The sequence below is a fragment of the Pipistrellus kuhlii genome, unplaced genomic scaffold (assembly GCF_014108245.1).
Source record: "Pipistrellus kuhlii isolate mPipKuh1 unplaced genomic scaffold, mPipKuh1.p scaffold_m20_p_9, whole genome shotgun sequence".
Classification (NCBI taxonomy): Eukaryota; Metazoa; Chordata; class Mammalia; order Chiroptera; family Vespertilionidae; genus Pipistrellus; species Pipistrellus kuhlii.
In genome coordinates, this window is record NW_023425595.1 from 36,042,435 (window position 1) to 36,067,972 (window position 25,538).

Genomic DNA, 25,538 nt, shown 5'->3' on the forward strand with positions numbered 1-25,538 from the left:
TTCCCTGAGGCAGAGCAAACAGTGCTGTTAGGAGCTACAGGGTGTAGGGTTCAGCCTAACCCAGGAGATTGTGCAGGAAGCAGAGGTGTCAGCAGTATGCAGGGTCGGAGACACAGAGCTGAGCATCATAGAAGACTCTTCAGTGGAGGCGATGCCTTCTCCTTTAACTCCACCATCCCTCAGTCCCAAAGGCCCTCTCTCTCTGACAGGACCTGTCCGTACCTGTCCAAGTAGTTCACAATATTTGGATTCTTATTTTCCCTCATGACCAGGATCTCGTTAATAATCAGCTCTTTCTTCGGCTGCTGCTGAAGGTTCATCTGCTTAATGGCCACCTAAAATCAGAGTACATTAGATACGCTATTAGAGTCACTCAGTACTTACTGAGCATCTGCTAAGTACCAGACCTTAAACACTAAGCAGACAGAGATGAATTAGATATGGTCTTACCCTTGAAGAATTCACTATTTATTAACATAGCCCAATGGTACTCAATATGAGGTCTCTAGACCAGCAGAATCAACATCTGGAAACTTATTGAAAATGGAAAATTTTCAGGCTCTAGCCAGTACTAGAAATTCTGTATTTTAATAAACCCTCCAGGAGATTCTGATGTACACCAAGGTTGAGGATCAAGCTTGCTATTAAATAAAATAGTTATATTAAAAAAATACTTTTAAAAATCACAGTATAAGAGAGGTGTGCTATAGCAAAAGTCCATACAAAGAAACATGTTTGGTAATGTAGAGACTTCAGAGAGGGAATGACAACTTTTTAAACTTGGTGTGGAAAGACAAATCAGAGTGGACCAGGTTAAGAGAGAAGAGAAAAAGAGGATAAAATCGCTATACTGCTTGTGTATGAAAAAAGATCTAGAGAGTCTTCTTGTCTACAGAAATAAATCAATTTCCATGTAATACAAATATAGGTTAGTTTCCAATGCACTTTTGTATCCATCTTTTCTGTGTCAGGTACTATCTAAGGTATTCTCAAATGTATTTCATTTAATCCTCAGAAATACCAAATTCAGCATTACTACTGACCCCTTCTGGTAGATAAAAAAATTGTGTTTGAGGGATATGTGGATTGCAAACATATGTCCGAAGGGCAACACACTGACCTAAAGACATCTTACATTGAGTGTGGTAAGCACTTGTAACATATGTTAAGATTTGGAGCCACAGAGTGCCTTTGGGATTCCCTCAGGCCATCTTGAAGGATGGAACAGTATTACTGAACCTCACAGAAGTCACTGCTGGCAGCAGAAAGGAAGAACAGAGGCGGACAGAAGATAACATAGAGGCAGTGGCAGGACCTTGGGGATCCTTTGTAACAGCTACTGACTATGGCCTAGGCTACATGCCCTTCACACCTAATCAGATCCCTCCTCTTCGGGCCAGCAGACAGCACTCCTATTACACAAAAGGAATTGGGCTTGAACTCTGAGGATGTAAGCTCCAGGGCCGAGTCTACACTTACTGACCTTGACCAATCACAAGCTCTCTAAACCTCAGTCTCTTCATCAATACACGGAGGATAATAATACCAACCCTGGTTCCCTTCCTCACAGGATAGGTTTGAGGACTAAATGAAGTAGTGGCCCATGTGTTACTCATATTCAAAAGGAAATTTAAATGATAAAGAAAGGCAGCAGTGATAACTGCATTTGATAAGTACCTGGCACAGAGCAGCAGGAATGACAGCATCAACAGGAACAATAGCAAAAACCCAACCACCCTCCCACCACTACTATTCATGGAATGCCTACTATGTACCAGGCCCGGATGTTAGGCGCTCTGCTTACATTATGCCAGTGAAACCTAACAACAACACTGTAAGGAAAAAATCATTATCTGCATTTGCAGGTAAGGAAATGGAGATTTAACATTTACAAGAAAATTGACTAAAGTCATAATCAGTGCCCACAGGGCCTTATGACTCCAAAGCCTCTTCCAGTCTATTCTATTACACACATTCCCTCTAAAAAAAAGAAAAAAGGCTTGAAAAGTAATAGTTCAATCTGTCACTGGAAGACTTCCCAGCACTAACATACAGTCTTCCTATGGGCGACAGACAACAGCTCTGCTCCTCCCCGGGGAAGCCCCTCGTAAGCACTTAACCCCGAAACCTGGAGATTCAGACTCCCCGGCAGGAAGCAAGGCCTTCCTGACCACACTCATTAGCCGCCCTAATGGACTTCCATTCATAGTTTTATAACCACAAGGCAGGCACAGAGGGAAGTCAAGTTTCTGTTTCCTGTGGGTAGGTTCTCACACGCGCAGCCTCCAGCCTTTCAGGATCTGCCCACCACAAGCCCGCCTCCCATTAAGGGCCGTGAGGCCCAAGAGGCCAGAAACAGGATGAGGAGCCTCGTGCCTAACCTGAGCTCCACAGTGGTCTTGCAGCCCGGAAAGCACAACGTTAAGTTTTGGAATCAAAAGTTTCTAACCCAGTCCTTGCGAACTGTACAACCCTACAAGTTATTTCAGCTCCCTGTTACCTGCATCGAAGGGACTTTTAGAACAGGTATGCCATCATCCCTTCTTTTCCAGATCTCTCCCTCCAGTTCACCATGTTTAAAAGTGACACAATGATACCACCCTTCCTTCCTCACCATTATTTCAACACAGGTTCCTGTCGGCACTGTCAGTCTTTCATGTGTACACAATGGAAAATACGGTCTCTCACATTTGTATATGATTTGGGGGGAGGGCCTTCAGGAGAGGTCTGAGGGGCTGGGAGGACAATGAGATCCGCCGTCCTCGGTCCAGCCAGATCTCGTACTTCACAGCCACTGGAGAGCCATTGGGATACGATTGTAATGTCTCGGTGCTTCGGCAGCACCGAGTCTTTCACATAGTGTCCCTATCGAGCTAAGAAGGGTTAAAATGTAACCAAAAAGAAAAGAAAACAAACAAACAGTAGAGCTGAAGGAGCAATAGTTGGTTGTAGACACTCACCTCCTGTCCTGTGGCCACATCCATTGCTGTGTACACAGTGCCTGAAGCGCTGAACAACAGGTCAGGGAGAGGGGGGGGGAAAACATAGGTATTAAGTGAGGTGATACTTGTCAAATGCAGATCTACACACAACCTGGCAATACAAGAGTTTATAACAGCAGCAAAAATAACCTCCCCCACTGCCCACCCCCACCTTCTCATATTTGAGGGGCAGTATGTAATAGCAAAGAGAATACAGGCTCTAGTGGACAAAATACCTAAGTTCCAATCTGGAACATCTACCTACAATAGTATCTACTAGCTATACCATCCTGAGCAAGTTATTCTCTGAGCTTCACTTTCCTCATTTGCTGGAAGGTAAGAGTATAAGGGTGAATATGAGAATTTAAATCAATTATTTATTTATGCTCTCAAGAGGATATGTGAATTTCATTTTGCAGTTACTATTATAAAACAGGTTTGTATTTTGCATTCTTTTCAAACATAAAATATTAAATATACTTTTTAAATACATATGCTCCCAGAAAATCTGACATTTCTACCCCAGCCCCAAGATATCCTCACTATATATACATATGCACATATGCATGCATGCATGCGCGCGCGCACACACACACACACACACACACACACTCACACACAAAGATAAAAGAGAGTGGGAGAGAGGGAAATACTAGGAATAATGCTAGGAAAGTAATCATGTCCACTCTAAATAACTAAAAAACTCATTTTATGCCTATACCAAGAACCCTGTATATTTGTAGGTGATGATATGCAGCAATATTTATAACTTTACATGTCATATATATATATATATATATATATATATACATATATATATATATATATATGAATGATGCAATTTGAAGAAATTTAATTCCATGTATTGCCAAAAAAAAGCATTCTAGCAAGCCCTGAGATTATGCTTCACAGGGAAGTCAGGACAATTGAGGGAGAAAAGTCACTTGCAAGTTTGCCTTACAGCTAGACATTATGGTCACTGGCTTCCTAGCCACCACTCTTGGGTTGAGACCCTAGCACAGGGGTCCTCAAACTTTTTAAAGTGGGGGCCAGATCACGGTCCCTCAGAGAGCTGGAGGGCCGGACTATATGAACTACTAATTCCTACTGTAACACCTCGGCTGCGCTCACTGCCCAAAAAACCTGGCGGGCCGGATCAGACTCCTCTGCGGGCCACATGTGGCCCGCGGGCCGTAGTTTGAAGATGCCTGCGCCTAGCTACATGCCCAAAAAATGTGATCATAAGATAAGAGCTATCAAAAGGATTGTGTTATTTGCACTGGCAGTTATTTCCCGTTCACTCATCATCCTGCCTCTAGCCATCTTCTGTCATAAAGCCGGTGTCTAACTTCCTGTGCCCATCCTCCCCATCCCACCAGATGCACCATTCTGAAAAGGCCTTGGGGATGGACATCTCTATGATTATGGAAGTCTAGAAAGCGACTCAGGCCCATTGGTTAGAACTTGATTATTTCTACCTTGAATAGACTGTTTAGAAATGAATTCTGGGGCAAAAAAATAAAATAAAAATCTTCAGGTCTTAAAGGGAAGAACAAGCAAAAATTACTCATACTTACTGGCATTTTTTTTAAAAAAATCATAGAATGTGAAATCATCAGCTCAGGTGATTAATAAACATTTCATTCCTCCCTTACACTAAGACAGTGGTTGGCAAACTCACTAGTCAACAGGGCCAAATATAAATAGTACAACGACTGAAATTTCTTTTGAGAGCCACATTTTTTAAACTTAAACTTCTTCTAATGCCACTTCTTCAAAATAGACCGTGGTATTTTGTGGAAGAGCCACACTCAAGGGGCCAAAGAGCCACATGTGGCTTGCGAGCTGCAATTTGCTGACCACGGCACTAACAGACCTATCAAATAAATCAAATAAGCAATGAAAGCACATTTTGTAGATGTTGCCTATTTATGGGCTTCACACCTCTGAATTTTTTTTTTTTTTAATCATCAATTCAGGATGTGAAAGGCACAGAATCTATAATTTCTCTCCCTTAAATTTATGGATGAAGAAACTGAAGTCCAGAGATGGGACCTGGCTTGCCCACACTTGCCTGTGTACCTCTCTGCTACATTCTCAGCACCTCAATGTAATTAGCTGCAGGAAATGCCACGCCAGATTACTCTCACTTTCTTCTCAGCGTGTTAACTACCTTTCGTGAGGTCAGACTCACGAAAGCATGTTTGGTAGATAAAGCACTCCACCAGGAAAAAAAAATGAGATTCACAGGGTTGTTTTAAGGATTAAACAATAGATGCAAATAACTGATGTAAGCTGTAGAATGCTGTATAATTAAAACATCAGTATATTATTCAATACTTTATTTTATTCCCAGGAGGGTTTGGAATCATAAAGAAAAAAACTAAAACAGAAAATTTCAATGATTTCACATTAGCAACAATGCTTTCATTCAACTAACACTGAAATGAGAGCTTTCCATAAGCCAGATCATGTTTTTCATTGTTTCTTTTTAACTTTAGCTATTTCTGTAGGTCTATAAAAATCTCATTATTTTTCTTTTTCATATAGATATAACTTATCTCAAGTAATTTGCACAAATTTTAAGCGAACAACTTGATGATTTTTCAATAGGTATACAGACACGTGTGCACCACCAACATCACCCCTGAAGCTTCCTTCATGCCCCTTCGCAGTCAGCATTCCCCTCTCAGATGTGACATTTCTCTAGCTTCTATATTAGCATATAGTAGTTTTGACTGTTCTTAAACTTACATTTATATAAATAAAATCATAGAGTTTTTGTTCTTTTGCTAAAAATAATGTCCAGCCAAAACCGGTTTGGCTCAGTGGTAGAGCGTCGGTCTGCAGACTGAAGAGTCCCAGGTTCGATTCCGGTCAAGGGCATGTGCACTGGTTGCAGGCACATCCCCAGTAGGGGGTGTGCAGGAGGCAGCTGGTCGGTGTTTCTCTCTCATCGACGTTTCTAGCTCTCTATCTCTCTCTCTTCCTCTCTGTAAAAAATCGATAAAGTATATATATATATTTTTAAATGTCCAACTGCTTTTTAAGAAATCACAGTATATAGCTGACCCTTGAACAACACAGGGGCACTGACCTCCTGCGTAGTCAAAAATCTATGTACAACTTTTGACTCCCCAAAAAACTTAACTACTAAAAGCCTACTGCTGACAGGAAGCCTTACTAATAACATAGTCAATTAACACATATTTTGCCCATTATATGTGTTATATTATATATTGTATTCTTACAATAAAGTAAGCTAGAGAAAGTAAAATGTTAAGAAAAGCAGTCCAGCCACCACGGCTCAAGTGGTTGAACATCGACCTATGAACCAGGAGGACCTGGGCAGGGCACATGCCTGGGTTTCGGGCTCAATCCCCATTGCGGGGCATGCTGAGGGCAGCCAATCAATGATATTCTCTCATCATTGATGCTTCTATCTCTCTCTCCCTCTCTCTTCTTCCCTGAAATCTATATTTATACTTTTAAAAAAAAGAAAAGAAAAAAAATCATAAGGAAGAGAAAATACATTTAGAGTATTATTGAAAAACTTGTATATAAATGGACCCATGAAGCTTAAACCTGTGTTGTCCAAGGGTCAGCTGTATTGTAATTCTTTGTTTGACTCTCTCCATCAGACATGAGACCTTTGAAAGCAGAGATCATGTCTGATTCATAGCTGTATTCCCATTGCTTAGTTAGTACATAACAGGACTCAGTTAAGATTTGCTGAGTTCAGTGCATTGAGGGCAGCATACAAGATGCAGAGAAGAAACCAGAGAGGAGAAGACTGTCAACCTAGAAAAACAGGTCCTGCTACACTAGCAGAAGGGTCTGCAATTGAGTCTCCCATTTCACACTGTGCTGGCAGAGCTGAGCACCAGGGAAACAGGGTTAGTCTGAAAACGCAGAGCTGTTATTTGGGAAGCATGTTTCATACTAAGAAAATAAATGGTTTTCCAATTCTCACTGCAGGGGTATTTTTAGCAACATGGCTGGCTAATGGCACATCTCTCCGTTTAAGCATAATTCTGCCAAACCCGAAGTCAGCCTAACCTAACACCTTCAGATGGGTGAGGGGTGAAGTGGAGAAAGAAGAACAAGGTTTCTGAGAGGCAAAACAAAAGCAAAATCACATGCACCAGTACACACAATTTTAAGTCACTCTTCTAGGGAAAGAAAATGCCCCTACTAACCCTTGTCCAATCTTCTCAAACCGTGTGTATTTCTTCTTAGGATCGCCCACACTCACGATGCTTCCTTGAAAAGAAAAAACAGAGACCAGGAATCATCCCCCACGCCACAGATCAAGATACGAAACAGGCCCCAATACCCAAAACCAGACTAAGGAAGGCCTAAGCTTTCCCCCATAAGTTCCACCCAAAAGTTTCATCTCCTTACCCTTCTATTCAAAGTAATCTATTCCATTTCTAAATTCCTAACAGCCACTTATTAATTTTTAATTAATTCATTCAATAAACATTTACTCATTTAATATGCTTGCTATGTGCCAAACTCTATGTTGAGTGCTAGGAATAAAAAGATAGATGAGGCAGTTAAGACTGTCTTTGCTCTCAAGAAGCTCAATTTCCTGGAGGAGACAGACAAGCATCAAGTCCCATGAAAAAATAATAATCATGTGCTATATAGATGACAAAGGGGTACAGAAAGAGGTACAAAATACAGACTGGAAAGGCTTCAGATAGGAGGTGATATGTGGACTGATTTTTACAGGGTAAATAAGAATTAGGTAGGGAGGGAAAGGTGAGAAGGGGTCACAGAAGGAAGTACATCAAGTGCCAAGAAAGAGGTACGAGAGAGGTCACTGCGTTTTACAACTTGTGTTCTAGAGATGGTGAAACTGAGGACCACCGAAGGGAAGATACTTCCTCCCAAGGTCACACAGCTCCCTGGTGTCAGGGCCAAGATTAGGAGTTTGGTTTTCCGTCTCCCAGTCCGAAGTGCTTTCCGCTAATACCAGTTACTAAGATTTGGTACTTTTCATATACATTATCTCCAATTACAAATGAGACTTACAAATGAGACAGGTAATAACACCCCTATTTAAAAGATAAGAAAGAGGAGGCCCAGAGAATAGCAGGAAATGGCCCTGGAAACAAACAAGGCAGGAGCTTCAATCCTGTGTCCTTAACTAAGATGGCAGTCGGCTTCCCATAATTCTATGTTCTAGATATATTTTTTAAACCTGATTCAAAGAAAAAAGACTACATATAGGAACAAATAAATGAGTTAGCCAAGAAGCTTTTCTTTTCTTTTTTTTTAATGTTTTTTATTGATTTTTTTACGGAGAGGAAGAGAGAGGGATAGAGAGTTAGAAACATCGATGAGAGAGAATCATCGATCAGCTGCCTCTTGCATACCCCCTACTGGGGATGTGCCCGCACAAAGGTACATGCCCTTGACTGGAATCGAACCCGGGACCTTTCAGTCCGCAGACCGATGCTCTATCCACTGAGCCAAGCCGGTTTCGGCAGTAAGTAGCTTTTCTTATTTCATCAGTTCATAAGGGCTCTGGGCAACTTTTAAGAAAGTGAATTTTTTTTTAAATCAAACAAGCCCTGACCAGTGTGTTCAGTGCATCAGCCAAGCACCAAAAGATCACGGGTTCAATTCCTGGTCAAGGGCACATACTTCGGTTGCAGGTTCGATCTCCAGCCCCTGAAAGCAAGAGGCAGTATGCTCTAACTACAGGAATAAAAGTCATGTTCTAATCCCAGCCCTGTGCTTTTCTGGTTGTATAATTTTGGGCAAGATATTTAGCATCCCTGAGCTTTAAGTAATTTAACTGAAAAAAAGAAAAGAAAAGAAAAAGAGGATTATAATGTCTGCCTTCACAAGGCTAATATGAGGGATAAATTTAAGAAAATACCTTGCTTGCCATTGGTACATAGTACAACCTCACAAAATGTTACTTTCCCTTCCCTCATTTCCTAGTAGATGATAAATAGCTTTTATCTAGTGAATAGTCTATAACGTTGTATTGACAAAAGTTTGAGGCCTTGTCTATACATGATGGGAAAGAGTGCTGTGATTGATTTTTTAAATTAATTATTTGTATGTTTGTCATTGACTTAGGAGAAGACAGATCTGCCATCTTGGTTGTATAATAGTACAGAGGTCGGCAAACTCATTAGTCAACAGAGCCAAATATCAACAGTACAACTGAAATTTCTTTTGAGAGCCAAATTTTTCAAACTTAAACTTCTTCTAACGCCACTTCTTCAAAATATTCTTGCCCAGGCCGTGGTATTTTGTGGAAGAGCCACACTCAAGGGGCCAAAGAGCCGCATGTGGCTCTCGAGCCGCAGTTTGCCAACCACGGTACTCATATATAACCCATGCCTAAGGTTGAGAGATACCTAGATCCTGGAGTGAGCTATCCACAGTCTCTCTCATCACATTCCCATCTTAATGTGGCATCCAATCAGGGCTATTGACTCAGAGGAGGTGGGAACGAGGGAAGGGTGAAGAGAAGCACAGCTTGTGGCTAAGCTATCAAGCACAGCTAGCCAGCCACACAAAGCAAGCCTAGGATGGAGATCTTGATAGCAACAACATTCTGGCTTTGTGCTCAACCAATCATAGAGCAGAGGAAGGTTCAGAAAGCTACAAGGTGCTTACGTAATTTCTCCAAGATCTCTTCATCAGACATTTTAGGCTTCTTCTTCTGCTTCTCAGTATTCCGGGTCAGAGCATCCGGGGGAGTGGTATTACTCTCCGTAGGGGAAATGGGAGATGTAGCCGCATCCCGGGTCGGAGTAACAGGAAGCGGTTCAATCACGGACCGTGTGTAGACCTGCATTGTTGGTATAAGAATTTGACAAGGCCAGCCTCTGTTAGCGTAGGGAAGCTCAGAAGCCTTTCTTAACTGTGCGTTAGAACATCCACAGAAAAACAAATCCCAACGAACTCACTCGTTCTCCCAGGTCAAAATCTATGTCCCTCCTCCTCTGTGCCAGGCCCACCTGGGCAGTATACATAGCAAGGGCTAGTGAGAGTCTGAACAATGAAGATATTCAATACAGGTTAGACAACTCTCAGCAGAAATGATTTAAAGGAAATTCTATCATGGAATGGGAATCCCCTTCATCTCAAAATTCTATTCTTTCCCAAGCTGAAATGAATTGTCTAATAGTTGCACAGAGTTTTGCACTAATACAACATTATCTCTTTTGAGCTGCTCCCTCTTTAAATCCTAAACCCTTGCAGAGAAGGAACTACAATTGTTCTTGCTGAAGAAGCAGTAGGATGGAGTCATTTAGACCACAGACTCGAAAATCTGCCTGCCTGGGCTTACATCCCAACTCTTACTTTTACCAGATGTATGACCTTGGGCAGGTTACTTAGCTTCTCTGTGCTTCGTTTCCTCGTTTATAAATGGTGATACTAATGATGCCTAGTTGTAGGAATAAATTAACACGTGGAATTATTAAAATCATACCCAACAGATACTGTACTGTGCTTTAAAATTTTGCTAATTCTATAATATTTCCTATTCATTTACTTAACAAATGTTTACTGAGAATCCACTCTGCCTGGCTGTACAAAATGTTGCCCCATCTTGTGAATCAAATCTTGTGAAAAAGTTATAACTACAGGCAGAAAGGGTTAGAAGTCATTTAAAAATGAGCAAACTATATACTACTGAGGTTTAGGTGATTTATACTCTCTTTCCCAGAAGATCATTTTAGGCATTTATCATATGTTTTTTCCCCATAAAAATATCACAACTATATTTTGGCCAGTCTATAAGCTCTCTGAAGACAGTGAATGTGTCATTCATCCCCGAGTTCCCCGCAGCTCCTAACAAAAAGCATGCATTTAGATACATGTTTCATGAATCAATGAATAAATACTAAATGGGATTCTTCAGCTGGATCTTGAAGGACAGAAAGGACTTTAATAGGTGCAAATGGGAGAGAGCTTAAGTAAAGACACTGAGATCAGAGACTAAAGCTTCTTTCCTGACTTCTAGCATAATGACTTCTTCATTTTCTATCTTCTACCTATAGACAAAGGATATCCCTGGTACCTCAGGCCTGTACTTTAATGCTCTGTCATTTTTTATTTTTATTTTTTCAAATAGAGGTAGAAAGAGAGAAAGACAGCAATGATGAGGTTCCTTGGTCGGCTAACTCCTACATGCCACACGCTGAGGATCGAGCCTGCAACAGGACATATGCCCTGAGTGGTTCATGGGTTGACGCTCGCTGAGCTACAACGGTTGGACATGCCTTGTCCTTCTTGTTTAGTTCTCTGCATTTTAAAAAAGCTCATTGAGGGTACAAACCCTGCCTTTTCCTTCTCTAGTAGTCTCCTTGTCTGGCTCCCGGCACAGACCTGCACACACAAAAAGGCCACTGTGCTACGGTGGAAAGCAGCCTGGATTTAGAATAAATTACCTGCTTTCAATCTGGCTCTTTTGGTTACTAAGAGACTTTAGGTAGCTCAATTTACCTTTCCAAATCTCAGCTGCTTTTTCTATAAATTGGGAATGATCAGTGCCTTTATAGAAACGATTGCTATGGGGACCTACTGCAAGGGTGATTCCACAGATTATAAATCCTTATCTTAAAAGGTCATCTAATCCCTTCAATTTCCTCCACAGCATCTCCCACAATCAGCCAACCAACTTCTGCTAAAACACCTCCCTGAATGCTTAACCCAAAGGAGCCTTTTTTGTACTATCACAGGGTTTAAGCCCTAGATTGTTCTTTCGTTACAAAGCTCTTGTCATAATAAAAAGTCCAAGTTTTTATATATATATATATCTCAGCAGAGTATCATCTGATAATAGGTCAATGCTCACTGAAGCTAAATTAAGTAGAAGGCATGAACCCCTGTTGTCAAAGAGAGAACAGAAGGACTATGGCTGTTCTGAGAGGAAAGAAGCTCCTAGGAAGTTAAGTAAAAATCACTGCCAATATCAGACATCCGGATATCCAGCATATTAATAGCACTAACGTATTTATCGACTCTCTTGGGTCTTTCAGTATCATCAGTGATGGTCTAAGAGGCTGAATGCTGTGCATTTGACAGAGAAGAGAAGATCTGCAGCCAGCTAATTTGTTGCTTCCCAGGAGACTGGAATCGTTTATGTTAGTCATGCACTAAGCAACATCAATTCTGTGTATCTTCCTGTCTGGGGAGAACAGACTAAGTTAACGAGGGCTGGGACGGTGTACACACCAATTATTTAGGACACTTTGGGGCTATCTGCAAACCCATGATAAATATATATATATATAGCTCACTGTCTTTAATTATAAAGAAAGTACTTTTCAATCAAATTGGTTCAGTAATCTCACCAACGCCTAAATCTAAGGACCACTACCCGAGTATAAAACCTCTAGGCCACGAGCATCAGCCCCAACCTCCCGCTCCAAACTGTAATAAATCACGTCCCCAAAGACTCACAGATTTTGTGTGCTCTGGGCGTGGAGCAATCACGGGAGGTGGGGTAGCATCATCATCGTCGTCTTCATCTTCTGAAACCGGTGGCACTGCGGGGGTCTCAGACACAGTCTTCACGTTCTGTACCGCGGAGAAAAAGCCAGATTCCATCAGGTCCAGCTTGAAGACACAGGATCAAAATCTCCCCACCCCTCACCAAAGAAACATCATCCCAACACCCCTTCCGAAACCCACATCAGCCTCCTAGCTGTTCACCTTTGTGAGGCCAGTCAGGAACTCGGTCGGCTTCCCTCTCCTTTAGTTACCACTATCCACTCAGTCCCTTTCTCCCATCCAAAGCCACCTGGGGACTGGGAAGCCAGGTGACAGCGCTTCCACCTGCCTTCCCCAATCCAGACCCTGAAGACAAGCACGTAGCTCCTTCTTCGTCTATAAATTTTTCTCCCCACACTGAACAGGTAATAAAATATGATATGTAAAGAAGGGATGAGAAGCTTGGAATTCTACCAAGTTTATCATTATATTCCTTACCCCTTTCTGATATGGTGAATGGAAATCTAGACAGGCACCTGCCTCTCCTTTTCCTGTCTTTACCAAAACCTCTCGCACACCGAGTATGTCCACAGGTGCCCTCGCCTCAACCGGAAGATACAGAACCTCAGGAGCCCCTTGTCTCAAGAGAACAATGCGTTTCTCCCAAGACTGGCTACTGTGCATTTCACTGGTCCTGGAATGAACCTCGGCAGCATGACTAATTGGATCTGCTCTAATCTCAGCAACAGGATTTTCACATGCAAACTGTAACAAAGCCGGGCCAAAAACAACATGTTTGGGGGCAGGTCTAGGCAAAAATATCATACCGTTGCTGTTTATACCACAGATTTGAGAGACAAAATAGCTCCAAAACCTGAGATGTTTGATGGAGATTAAATGATCACAGCACAGGACCCAAGAGGCAACAGAGAGATTCTAATACATGTAGACATGATTCAACAGTTTCAGATATTTTCAGGACACCTACGTTGTGCTCAGTAAGATACTGTGATGGACACTGTTGGCATAAAGATACAAAGATGAAAAGGGTGGTCCATGTCCTGAGCAGCTCATCACCGAATAGGGGAGACAGAGGGTGAGTTGCCCTTTTGCCTGCCATTGGGGCCTCTAGAGAGAGGACAGCAGGGGGTCAGAATGACAGGGGATAGGTGGAAACTTACCAAGAGGAATACTAGACTAGAACTACTGTTACCGTGTGGCAGGCTGGCCTTTTCCACATGTGACATACTAAGGTACTAGGCATAACTAAAACTTTCAGTGCCAGGCACATGTAAGCAACAAGCTTTGTGTCACTGTAAGCAATGAATTTATCCTTTTGGTCTCAAGTTTTATCACTTGAGGAATGTGGAGAAAAGTAGTAGTATAATTATAATGAGTCACTTTCAGTCCTACAATCCAATCCAATAGAGGTTCTTTCCCTGTCAAAGTGAATATATACATTTATTTATTTATTTATTTATTTATTTATTTATTTATTTTTGGAGGGGGGGTGTTAATCCTCACCCAAGGATATTTTTTCCATTGATTTTTTTTTTTTCTTAGACAGAGTGGAAGAGAGGGAGGAAGGGGGAGAAAGAGAGAAAAAGAAAGAAACATCAATTAGCTGCCTTCTGCTCAAGCCTCAACCCAGGGCCAGGGATCAGATTGGACCTGCAACCAGGTATGCACCTTTGACGGGGAATCAAACCTGAGACCCTTCAGTCCATAGGCCGAATCTCTAACCACTGAGTAACGCTGACCAGGGCTCAAAACATATATTTATATATTTTGATATTTTGATATTGTAATTTATATATAAATTAGAATTGATTTTTACAGGGAGGAAGGCAGAGGGAGAATCAGAAACATTAATCAGCTGCCTCCTGCACACCCCCTACTGGGGATGTGCCCGCACCCAAGGTACATGCCCTTGACCGGAATCAAAGCTGCAATCAAAGCTGAATCCAGCAAACCAATTAGGCTATACTAATTTATTTCCTCCCCACTATTCCTCTCAACGTACTTTAACCAGAAACCCAAAATGGAAATTAAGTTGGCTACCTCTTCACATGGGTTGTTGCCTTGGGGCACCCTGATGTATACTATAAACACTAGATGTGTTTGTTCTCTACAACTCTGTAGAGAAGGAGATTTCATCATCTCCTTTAGCAACACATTCTGTTTTCCCAGGAGGAAGCTTTGGGTGGTAGTATTCACAACTATCAGAATCAAGAGCTACAGGTTTTTATCCCAAATTTTTATTTCTTATCCCTGTGTCCTCGGTCAAGGCTGTCCTACTCTAAGCCACATGTTTCTCATCTCTAAAATGGGGACAATGACAGCAGCTCCCTAGTTGGATGTGCATTTTAGTCTAAACTAACATCTTGGAGGATAAAAAAGAATTCTTTGAAATTAAAATTCTTAGAGGGCCCTCAGGAGGATGAAATAAAGTGAGGTGAACACAAGAACTCTGTAAACAGTAAGGAGCTAGGAAGACATAAGTAATCAATTAAATTATCGTTCTGTCTAATAACCACAAACCTCTGTTTTGTAAAAAGCCAGTGATTTTAACTCATTCATTCATTCACTCACTGACTACGAGGCTCTCTTCAACCGTTTGGGGCTATCCTAAAGAACAAAATAAAGTCCCTGGCTTATGCTTTAAATCTTAGAAGAGGAAACAGTCAAAATTAACCATTTACAGTAGTAGTAATATGATAGTCTACGAGAATAGGGATTGGCTGCAAGGAGGGAACTATTACTTTAAACAGAATAAAGTACTCAGGAAAATTATTCTAATGAGAAGTCATATAAGCAGTGGCTTGAATGAACTTAGAGAGCAAGCCAGGGGATTCACTGGGAAAAAGAGTATTTCTGGCAGAAGGAAGAATTCGATGATTTTAATAAATCTTTAGAGTTGTGTGGCCATCACCAGAATCTAGTTTTCTGTTGGTTGGTTGGTTGGTTGGTGAGTAACACTGTAGAAGAATCCAACTGGACCATTTGGAGAAGCACCCCGTTTTGTCTTTAGAATGTAGGCCAGTCAGATCCAGAGAAGAATCTTCTAATCTCTTGCTTTAAGAATAAAAGTTTGACCTATAGTATTCTAGGAGCCTCGTACGCAGAGAGGGTGAGCACGCAGTATGCATATACTCACTTAATTACCCGGGTTTTGGTATGATGCTCTTCTATTTCACTGGGTCTGACATCCCCTCCAGAAAATCTTGGTTTTACCTTCTCCAGAGAATGAATTGCCAGTTTTCTGCTAGGGCCGGGAAGGACAATCACTCAATGGCTTAGAGTGGAGGAAGAGATTTAGGCATTTAACTGCATCTTAAATAGCTTTAACTGCATCTGTCATTAGTTCTCTCCCTGCCCACTCCCGTTCATCTCCAGTTTCAGAGGGGCTATAAATTCTGAGCCTTTTGAGGATTCTGCAGTCTAGGTATACAGGTCAAGCTTTGCCATGGAGTTTCCTCAAAAAATTAAAACTGGAACTCCCATTTGACCCAGTAATCCCACTCCTAGGAATGTATCTAAAGAAAACAGAAACACCAATCAGAAAGGATATATGTACCCGTATGTTCATAGCAGCACAATTTACAATAGCTAAAATTTGGAAACAGCCTAAGTGCCCATTAGCAGATGAGTGGATTAAAAAAGTGGTACAACTACACAATGGAAATCTATATTGCTTTGTGTCTAACTAATAGTCCATTGTATTGATATAATACTTTTTAAAAAACCCATTCATCAATTGATGTGCATTTGGGTTGTTTCCCTTTTGAGCTGTTATGAATAATGTTCATATGAACATTCATGCACCCATTTTTGTGTGAATGTATGTTTTCATATCTATTGGATATGTACTCAGGAGTGGAATTTCGAGGTCAGATGGTAACCCTATGCTTATCCTTTAAGCATAGGTTTTCCACAGAGGCTGCCCCATTGAGCGCTCCCACCAGCAGTTATGAGGGTTCCAATTTCTTGCTTTGATTACTTTTAACTCTAATGCCTCGGTTCTCTGAATCTTCTTAAATCTCCTTGCCTAAACCCCCTGTGTCCTTTATCCTTGGTTTTCCATCTTTTTTATAGTTTATATCATTAATGTGGCCTTAGATGTATTTGGCTTTTAATCCTTGTGAATTTATTTATTCAATAATATCTTTTAATTTCTAAGAATTCTTTTTTTATCCTTTAAGATGTTGTTAGTTTAGACTAAAATCAAACTATACCAAACTATACCAGTCTCTTATTTATTTATTTATTTATTTATTTATTTATTTATTTTTAATATATTTTATTGATTTTTTACAGAGAGGAAGAGAGAGGGATAGAGAGTTAGAAACATTCATGAGAGAGAATCATCGATCAGCTGCCTCTTGCACACCCCCCACTGGGGATGTGCCCGCAACTAAGGTACATGCCCTTGACTGGAATTGAATCCGGGACCTTTCAGTCCGCAGGCCGATGCTCTATCCACTGAGCCAAACCAGTTTTGGCACCAGTCTCCCATTTAAAATATTCCTTAGCTCCAGCACTAAGTCCAAGTTCTTTGGTCTGAAATGATGGATCCTCAACTTTGTTTTTGCTCATGCCACCTCAGGCAAGAAAGCACTGCCCTTCCAGGTAGTTCAGTTGGTAAGAGTTTTGTCTCTCAATATGCCACTGTTGCCAGTTTGATCCCTGGTCAGGGCACATATAAGAAGCAACCAATGAATGTATAAATAAGTAGAACAACAAATTGAAGTCTCTCTCTCACACAATAAGTAAATAAAAACATTTTTTTTAAAAAGCATTGCCTTTTCTCTGCCTGGCATCACTACCTGTGTTTACCTGACACTATATTATAAATCCTTGTTTATGTGTCCTGTTTCCTCACAAATCTGTGAGACCAAGAGCAAAAACCTGACCAGTCTTTGACTCCCCAGTCTATCACACAGTAGGTGTTCATTTCATAAATGAGAATTTAGAAACTATAAGGCATACAATCTGAGATCTCAGACCAATGCCACAAATATAATATTAGAGCCAGAAGCCCTTAATAATCATGTCTATTACATGAACAAATCATTTAGTCCCAACAACTCTGTTCAAACTTCTCTGTACTACTCGGCAGAATAAATAACTCCATCAAATATGAATCCCAATGTACGTTATTTATACCTCTCTTGCAGCCTTTATCCCTATAGTTTTCTGTTAATTTCTCTTTCAAGGACTGAGATAGTGCATATACGTTTTTCTATCACCAACACATTGGCACAAAGAAGGTGCTAAGTAAATATTTATAGTATGAAGGAGTAGATGAATGATCAGGAGAACTGAATTTTGCATTGGTTTCCACTATTAGTTCATTCAAGGATAGGGAACAAGTCATTTAATTTCTCCGAGTCTCGATTTCTTAACCTGTGGTATGGGGAGATAACAATCCTGTCCAATTATTTCACAAATCAAATGAAATGACCTGTATGGAACCAATATGGGAAATAATGACATGCTACCACAATAGAAACCATATCCCTCAGGTAAAACTAGTAAGGATATCATGTACTGAGCCACAGGGACAAATGTTCTGAATTGGGAGGGGAAATGTCCTTGACAGCCTGAGTGGCTTTAATTGTAGTTACTAAGCCAGTACAGGTTTTCAGCAAGCAGGTGTTATCCTCTCTGCCATATGGCCTGAGCCCCAGGGCCCCTCCCTCTCTTCACTAACAAACAATGCGGCTATGGCTTTACTGCAGTCTCCTTTATGAGACCTCTCTGCCATCTCTCTCAGTTCCCTGCCTTGGTGAGAAAAGAACCCTGGACTAGCACTCAGAAGACCCTAGTTCTAACCTGGTTCTGCCATAATGATGGGAGAAAAGAGACATTTTGGGGGGCTAGCAATCTGAATCTAATCACTGCCCCTTTAACTGTCTGGTCCTGCAAGACCTATTTACTCCCCTTTTAGAGAGGCCATAAACCTGCCCCAGATGAAGTTATCGGTGCTGGCACTAGGCCAGGCCTTTGGTTGAGGTCTCAAAGCCCCAGCACATAGGGATCTTTAAGAACTTGCAAAGGGGACCAGAAACACTCCATATTTGGGAGACAAAGGACTGAAAAAGATATAAAAAGGGACAACTTCCTCCATGATGCTGCTCAGAATTTGAAAGATTTCCCCCCACCTCCACCCCCTCAGCGCCCATGCATAATAAAGAATAACTCCATTTCTCTAAGCATTGCTTGGTTCTTCTCTGGTCTTCTGTAACAATAATAGCTAATTATGAGTCTCCAGGAAACTGTTTTCCTACCTGTGAAATGGGAATGAGAATACTTCCTTCACAAGGTAATTGTGAGGTCTAATTATTAGTACAGTGCCTGGCACATATTGGCCACTCAATATATGAGAGCTGCCACTCCTCCCATAAAAGAATAGAGATATCTGAGCCACAAAGTACTGCTCAGCTTTCTCCAGTAGTTTACTATTCAACAGTGGTACGAACCTCCCAGAGATCTTTACATGTGCAAAGGCTTCCCATCTTTTAATTAGTTATCTTCAATCGATGAAAGAGTGAATAGGGGAAAGCAATGCACCCTGGGAATCTGATACCTATTGCCATCAACCCTTCTCAATTTCATACGATAGCTTACTATTTAAAGACCCTTTCAAACATATCATCATATTTTATTTGCTCTGGAAAATAGAACTCGTAAGCTGAAAGAGGCAGAAGGATCTTGTTTTTTTTATATCAATAATCAATAAATCAATATTTTTCTTGATTAAGGTATTACATGTGTACATATCTTCCCATTGTCTCCAAGCCCCCCCCCCCCCCACACACACACACACACCAAGAGGGATCTTTGAAGTCATTGAGTTTTACTCCTCAGCCCTTCCTGACAGGGCATTTACTACAGCTTCAGGGGACACCTAATGGAGAGAATATGCCGCCCTCAATCATGAGTCGTAATCCTGGTTTTGTATACCCAAACCAAAGAGCAGGAATTCTCTTCTAAACTCAGGTTTTCGAAGGCATGTCCAGGTAAAGCAAAGCATATCATCCTCTTTTTATTGATTAAAAAAGCCCAAGCTCAGAAACTGGCTTTCAAAGGCAAATGAAAAACTGAGCCTAAAAGCCAGTTCTTCTGGTTCCAAGGTTGGGATTTCTAGAACATTAAAAAATAAAATAAAAAATTAAAGCTGGAAGGGATATCTACTGATTGAGTCCAATTCCTTTGAAGTTCCCGGTATAGATAGGGACTCTGAGGCCCAGAGTGCGGTAGGGACCAATATGAGGGCCTCCCAGCCTAGGCTCTGCATCTGCCACACTGTCTTTGACCCTAACCTCCACACCTGCCCATATCAGAATAGAGGAGATAAAAACTTACCAACGTGTTAGAAGAATTATAATCCTCAGCTAGTTTATCTGCAAAGGAAAAAAGACCAGGGACTCAGTCAGTAAACAATTACAGTGCATCTGCTCTTGAGCGCTAAGGAAGCCTAGCCAGTCAAGCCCTTGCCGGACTCAGAGAATGACAACAGCATTCCTGGTACTATGGGCCCAATACCATGCTAGGCACATTATACATATTACCTCCCTTATCCTCAATAGAATTCTGGTTTCCTTTTATAGATTTGGAAACTGAGGTTCAGAGATGTTAAGTCATCTGCCCAGGGTACACACAGTTGTTAAATAGGAGTCAAGATCTGAATTCTGGTCAAACTCTAAATTCTGTGATAGAACTGTATCCACATCAGCAACACTATCGTCACCAGGCCTGAATCTAAAAGGAAGAAAGGACTCAGGGCTAGGTTGTCCTGAGCACCCATGACAAATTATGACCAGCCTGCAGCTTGGGCTTCTAGAAAGGATCCTCTACATTCATGTCTATTCCCCACAGGGAGAGAAAGACGAGGGCTCAGGAAATGAGAGGCATTAATCATGTCAAGTCTAATTAAAGGCAGGATCTTGTTTCTAATAATAGAGTCAAGCTTCCACAGTAAGGTAATTACCATATTTCACTGATTCTGAGATGTTTTTTTCACATTAACATCTCTATAAAAGAGATGTGTCCTATAAAGCCTTTTTTTTTTTTTTTAATTCCTCACCCAAGGATATATTTTACTGACTTTGTGAGAGAGAGAGAGAGAGAGAGAGAGAAATACCTATGTGAGAAACATCCATCAGTTGCTTCCCGTATGCACCCTGACTGGGGATCAAACCCACAACCTTTTGGTGTGCTGGACGATGTTCCAACCAAATGAGCCACCCAGCCAGGGCACATTTCATGTTTTAATTGGCAACCTTTTTTCTTTAGTGGTATATAAAATAATGATGCCTCTTAAAATTAGTGATATCTTACATTTAATGAAATATGAAACATACACTCAATGGAGATTTTTAGCAAGAAAATAAGTTTAAAGACGAAGTACTGCATTCGGTTTTATTCTTTAATTCCTAAAGTGACTTTGCTGGTTCAAGAAGCTTCACTGGAATTAAAGAGAAAAAATATTCTACCAAATCCAACACATTCCTCACCAAGAACCAAGCCCAGAGAATGTCCAAGACCCCAATTCCCATTATATAAGAAAGTACCAGGTAGTACTTCTGTCCTATGACAAATAATGGACCCTCAAGCTATGACAAAATGTTCTTAAAACAAACCCTGGATAGCCAGCTGTACTCTGGTGAGATAAATTCAGGATGCACTTTAAACATAACTCATTAGTTCTTTTTGTCCAAAAGACATCAACATAGGGCAAAACAAAGTGCAATACTATGTCCTCACTGCACAACCCCAACCTGATGCTAGTGTTTTTGAGGACTGGGTATCGTGATAATAAATCTATCTGGTCCATAAAAGAAACAAGTAAACATTGTTCCTTTTAACCGAGATGTACCATGTCTACATATCAAAATCAGATTCCACAGCACAGGACAGAGTAGAGAGGATCGCCAATCCCTTCATCTTACCAATGAGGAAACTAAGGTTCAGAGAAGAAGAGAAATGGGCTCAAGATTACACAAATGACGGGAGCTGGTTTGGCTTAGTGGATAGAATGTCGGCCTGTGGACTGAAGGGTCTCGGGTTCGATTCTGATCAAGGGCATATGCCCAGATTGCAGGTTCAATTCCCAGTGGGGGGCATGCAAGAGGCAGCCAATCAATGATTCTCTTTCATCATTGATGTTTCTATCTCTCTCTCTTCCTCTCTGAAATCAATAAAAAAATATATTTTTGCTGAAGCCGGTTTGGCTCAGTGGTAGAGCATCGGTCTGCGGACTGAAGGGTCCCAGGTTCGATTCTGGTCAAGGGCATGTACATGAGTTGTGGGCACATCCCCAATAGGGGGTGTGCAGGAGGCAGCTGATCGATGTTTCTCTCTCATTGATGTTTCTAGCTCTCTATCTCTCTCCCTTCCTCTCTGTAAAAAATCAACAAAATATATTAAAAATATATATATATATACATCTATATCTATATCTATATCTATCTATCTATCTATCTATATATATATATGTATTTTTTTTAAATAAGATTGCATAAATCTCTGGCAACATAGGTTTAAACTCCCTACACTACTTTTTGTTAATCAGCACAGAAAATAAAACGCTGGGCGGGAAAAATAGAAAAGTTGACAAAAATTGGCATGAAAGATTATGCTTGGGTTATAAACCCACAAAGGGTTGAAAGGCCCAAATTTAAAACACACTTCCATCACCTTATCAGTTGAATCACCCAGAGCAATTCACTTAGTATCTCTAAGCCTAATTAATTTCTCTGAGTCTGTAAGCTGGGGATAATAATCCTTGCCCTACCAATCTCACAAGGCCATAATGAGAATCAAATGAAATCACATATATATATATACACACATACATATATAGATTGAGGTAGTGTTATCATAATAGTATGAGAAGAGGCAAACAGAAAAAGGAGAAAGATGATTTTAAAAATAAACCAAACCAAACATAAAATTTTGCCTGGAGTTGGTCCTAGTCTGCAACTTCTAGAAAATTAAAAATTTCACTCACATATACTCCGTGTTACTCACATGGATACATAGATGAGTATACACACAATTACCTGGATTGTATAGCATTCATTCATAAATACTTAAGTGGGTTTTAATTCCAAACACAAGAAAACCCACAGAGCTATACTTCCATTTACATATATGTCACTTTTTCCACATCTACATGTAAATATAAAACAGAAAGTCTTCCAAAGACTTTGCAGCTGAGGCTTTCAAAGCCAGCTCTAATCTCATATCTCCCTGACGAAATCCGTAGAACACAAGCTCTACTCTCCTGCCTGGAAAACTCGCCCCGCACCACCCCTCAACCCCAATTCCTCCTTGGAATGCCCCAGTCCTTCAACGTGAGAAATAAGGCAGACGCAGCGGGGCCAGACGTGAGGAAGGAGATACTGCTGGGAACATGCATGACTCTCTCCTGGGCACCACGATGGCAGCATGAGTGAAGCTGCAACCTGTCATCCTCGCCATCTGTGCCCTTTGATACAAGCCAGATACTTGCTGGGAAAGCATCCTTCAAAATGAGCTGGTTCACCCTGGTTCTCACCTTCCCCAGTAATACTGCCCTTCGAAAAAGACAGCGTGGACTCCGGAAAGAGCACTGAACTCGGAGGTCAGAGACCAGCTCTGCCACTAAATCAGACACATCAGAAAAGCCTTTTTTGGCTCTGTCTGCAAAACGTGGGGCACTGGAAGTGATATACATCCTAAGGCTATTTCTTTTCTGACATTCTAAGATGCTACACAAAAGGTAAGTCTCCAGAAATGTAGGCCTTCTCATGACTTGTCTAGGAAAAGAAAATTTCTCTACTATGAAAAGAGGTTCCCCAAATGAAGTTCCTAGAGGCAAGTAGTAAGCTCAAAGGGTGCTGGTAGTGGATTAGGGGACCCGGCTTCTAATCTCAATTCTGCTATAAAAGACAACCCTGGAAACCATTGTCCCTTATATAGGGAGTATATCTAAAGCACATTTATTATTGCTTTATATTGTTTTTCACTTGACTGATAAAAATCAGTGCCTTGATGAAGAAATTGGGCTTGCCTACTTAAAAGGTACACATTAAATGTGTTAATAAATAACTTAACAATATTAAAGATACTGGCGACAATGGCGGCTATATTTCCATGGCATCATTTATAACCTATAAAGGACTTTCGCATCAATGAGCTCATTTTCTCCTCACTACAACCTCCCGAGATAGGAATTATTATGCCCATTTTGAGGCTCAAAGAAATGAAGTGACCGTTAAAGGCTAGTGAGTGTCAGAAGTTAGATCTTCTAGCACAAAGTGTATGTCTTTTCATGTCACATTTTTTAATTGTGCCGTTTCAGAGTCAAGACTCAAGAATGATGCAAAACCCATCGCCTTGGCTCTCAAATTCCAAAATCCTGTCTTAGCGGAAGGACCGTCTCCACTCTTTCCAATACTTTCTTCTCTCACCCCAGGCCATCAGGCTCTTTCCCACCCACAAGAAGAATCCTTTTTCCCAGGCTGCCCTGTTCGCAGTCTTGTACCTGTAAAGCTCATGTACTTCTGGCTGGTGGAGGTCTTCTTGGAGTTATAGAATTCCAATACATCCAGCACAGCCTGCGGGTTTTTCTTCTGCTCCGACTTCGTGATGTTTGATGTCTGAAGCAAGCGGGCCCACTGTTCTGGCATCCCCTGTAAGAGAGACATGCAAAGCTGTCAGGAGGATAGTCACAGGGGCTTAAAGGAAAATCAGCGCTCCTCGGATACCTGCTAGCAGCCAAGGGCAATTATAGTCATTCCTTTCTCTCTATACCTTCCGAGTGCTACACAAGCCTCTTTTATAAGACTTACTTCATTGCATTAGTCACTTCTTGAGATTTTGCTCCTTCACCAGGCTAATCCTCCTTTAGAATAGAAACCATGTCTGATTTGTCTCCACACCATCAGTGCCCAGAACAGAGCCTGCTGCCGAAAGGCCACCTCACAGAGCTCTATTTAAGAAATGAAGATTCAAAGGATTGCTTTGGTGCAATTTTGGAGACCGGTCAAGTGTCCCTCTCGTGAATAAAAGAAGATAGTAACAAGGGTCTCACGCAGACAGAAGCCATCAGGAAGACTAGAAAGGACTGCCTCTCACAGGGCACAGCCAGAGCTCTGAAGGCTTTTCTGTGGCCTGGGACTTACTGTAAATTCCCCTGTGACAGCATCAAACCCAACGTGAATCGTGTGCTCAAAGTCTGAAGGAAGAGAAATCTCCGGCCGCTCCTTCTCCTTCTTTTTGTTTGCTGCAAAAGAAACAGAGAAAAGGAAATTTTTAAAAAAGAAACAGAAACATTATTACATGTTTAGGCTTATTTAGCTCTTTTGTTGATCTGTAGGCTCCTTTAGAGGCCAAGAATTATCTATTTCATATCTGTATTTACAGAGCCCAATGCTGGGCTTACACTGGAATAGATGCTCAATGCATGAGTGAAGACTTAATTTTTTGTCTAACTTAAGGGAGGCACAGAAAGAACACTCATCAGAGTTAACAGCCCTGTTTCTTCTACTAATGAGCCCTCTGATCCAGGAAATTCCCTTCCTTCTTCGGAAGTCTGGTTTCCCACCCATCTGTAAAGAGAGAAGGCTCCAGTAGGCTGTCTCTAAGGACACTTCCAGCCCTGACATCCTCTCAATGAGCTTCTGCGTCCTACTTACTAGGGCTTTGACCATGGAGTTCTTTAAGGTTCAATTACAGAATTTTATATTTGGAAGTAGATTTAATAATGTGAGTCGCCAATATTTTATCAGGTGCTTACCAGGCAATGGCTCAGATTCTTTCCTATGTATTAATTAACTTTAGCCTCACAGCAACTCTATCACTTAGGTACTACCATCCTTATTTTACAGATAAATAAGATTAAGTTATTTGCCCAAAATCACATGATTAGTAATTGGCGTGCCAAGGCCCAAACCCAGGCAGTCTGGCTCAGAGCCTGATCTCTATACCACTAGGCTATGCTGCCTCTCTGGGTTAAAACCTTTAAGGCTCACTAAGTCCAATACTTGCAGGGTCTGGCATAAAGTAGATGCTCACTACAGTCCTGCTGGCCTCGCA

General features: G+C 41.2%; 1 protein-coding gene across 9 annotated transcripts in view; it reads right to left on the bottom strand.

Annotated features, from left to right (window-relative positions):
* PAK1 (p21 (RAC1) activated kinase 1) overlaps nt 1-25,538 on the bottom strand; it is a 110,948-nt gene that overhangs the window by 11,277 nt on the left and 74,133 nt on the right. For all 9 annotated transcript variants that reach the window (XM_036428546.2, XM_036428541.2, XM_036428542.2 and 6 more), the window contains exons 3-10: nt 24,626-24,726; nt 23,986-24,133; nt 19,821-19,858; nt 12,423-12,539; nt 9,627-9,801; nt 7,181-7,244; nt 2,961-3,009; nt 223-335 (exon numbers count right to left, since the gene is read on the bottom strand). In XM_036428546.2, coding sequence (XP_036284439.1) covers nt 223-335; nt 2,961-3,009; nt 7,181-7,244; nt 9,627-9,801; nt 12,423-12,539; nt 19,821-19,858; nt 23,986-24,133; nt 24,626-24,726 — 805 coding nt within the window. The remainder of the gene's footprint in view (nt 1-222; nt 336-2,960; nt 3,010-7,180; nt 7,245-9,626; nt 9,802-12,422; nt 12,540-19,820; nt 19,859-23,985; nt 24,134-24,625; nt 24,727-25,538) is intronic.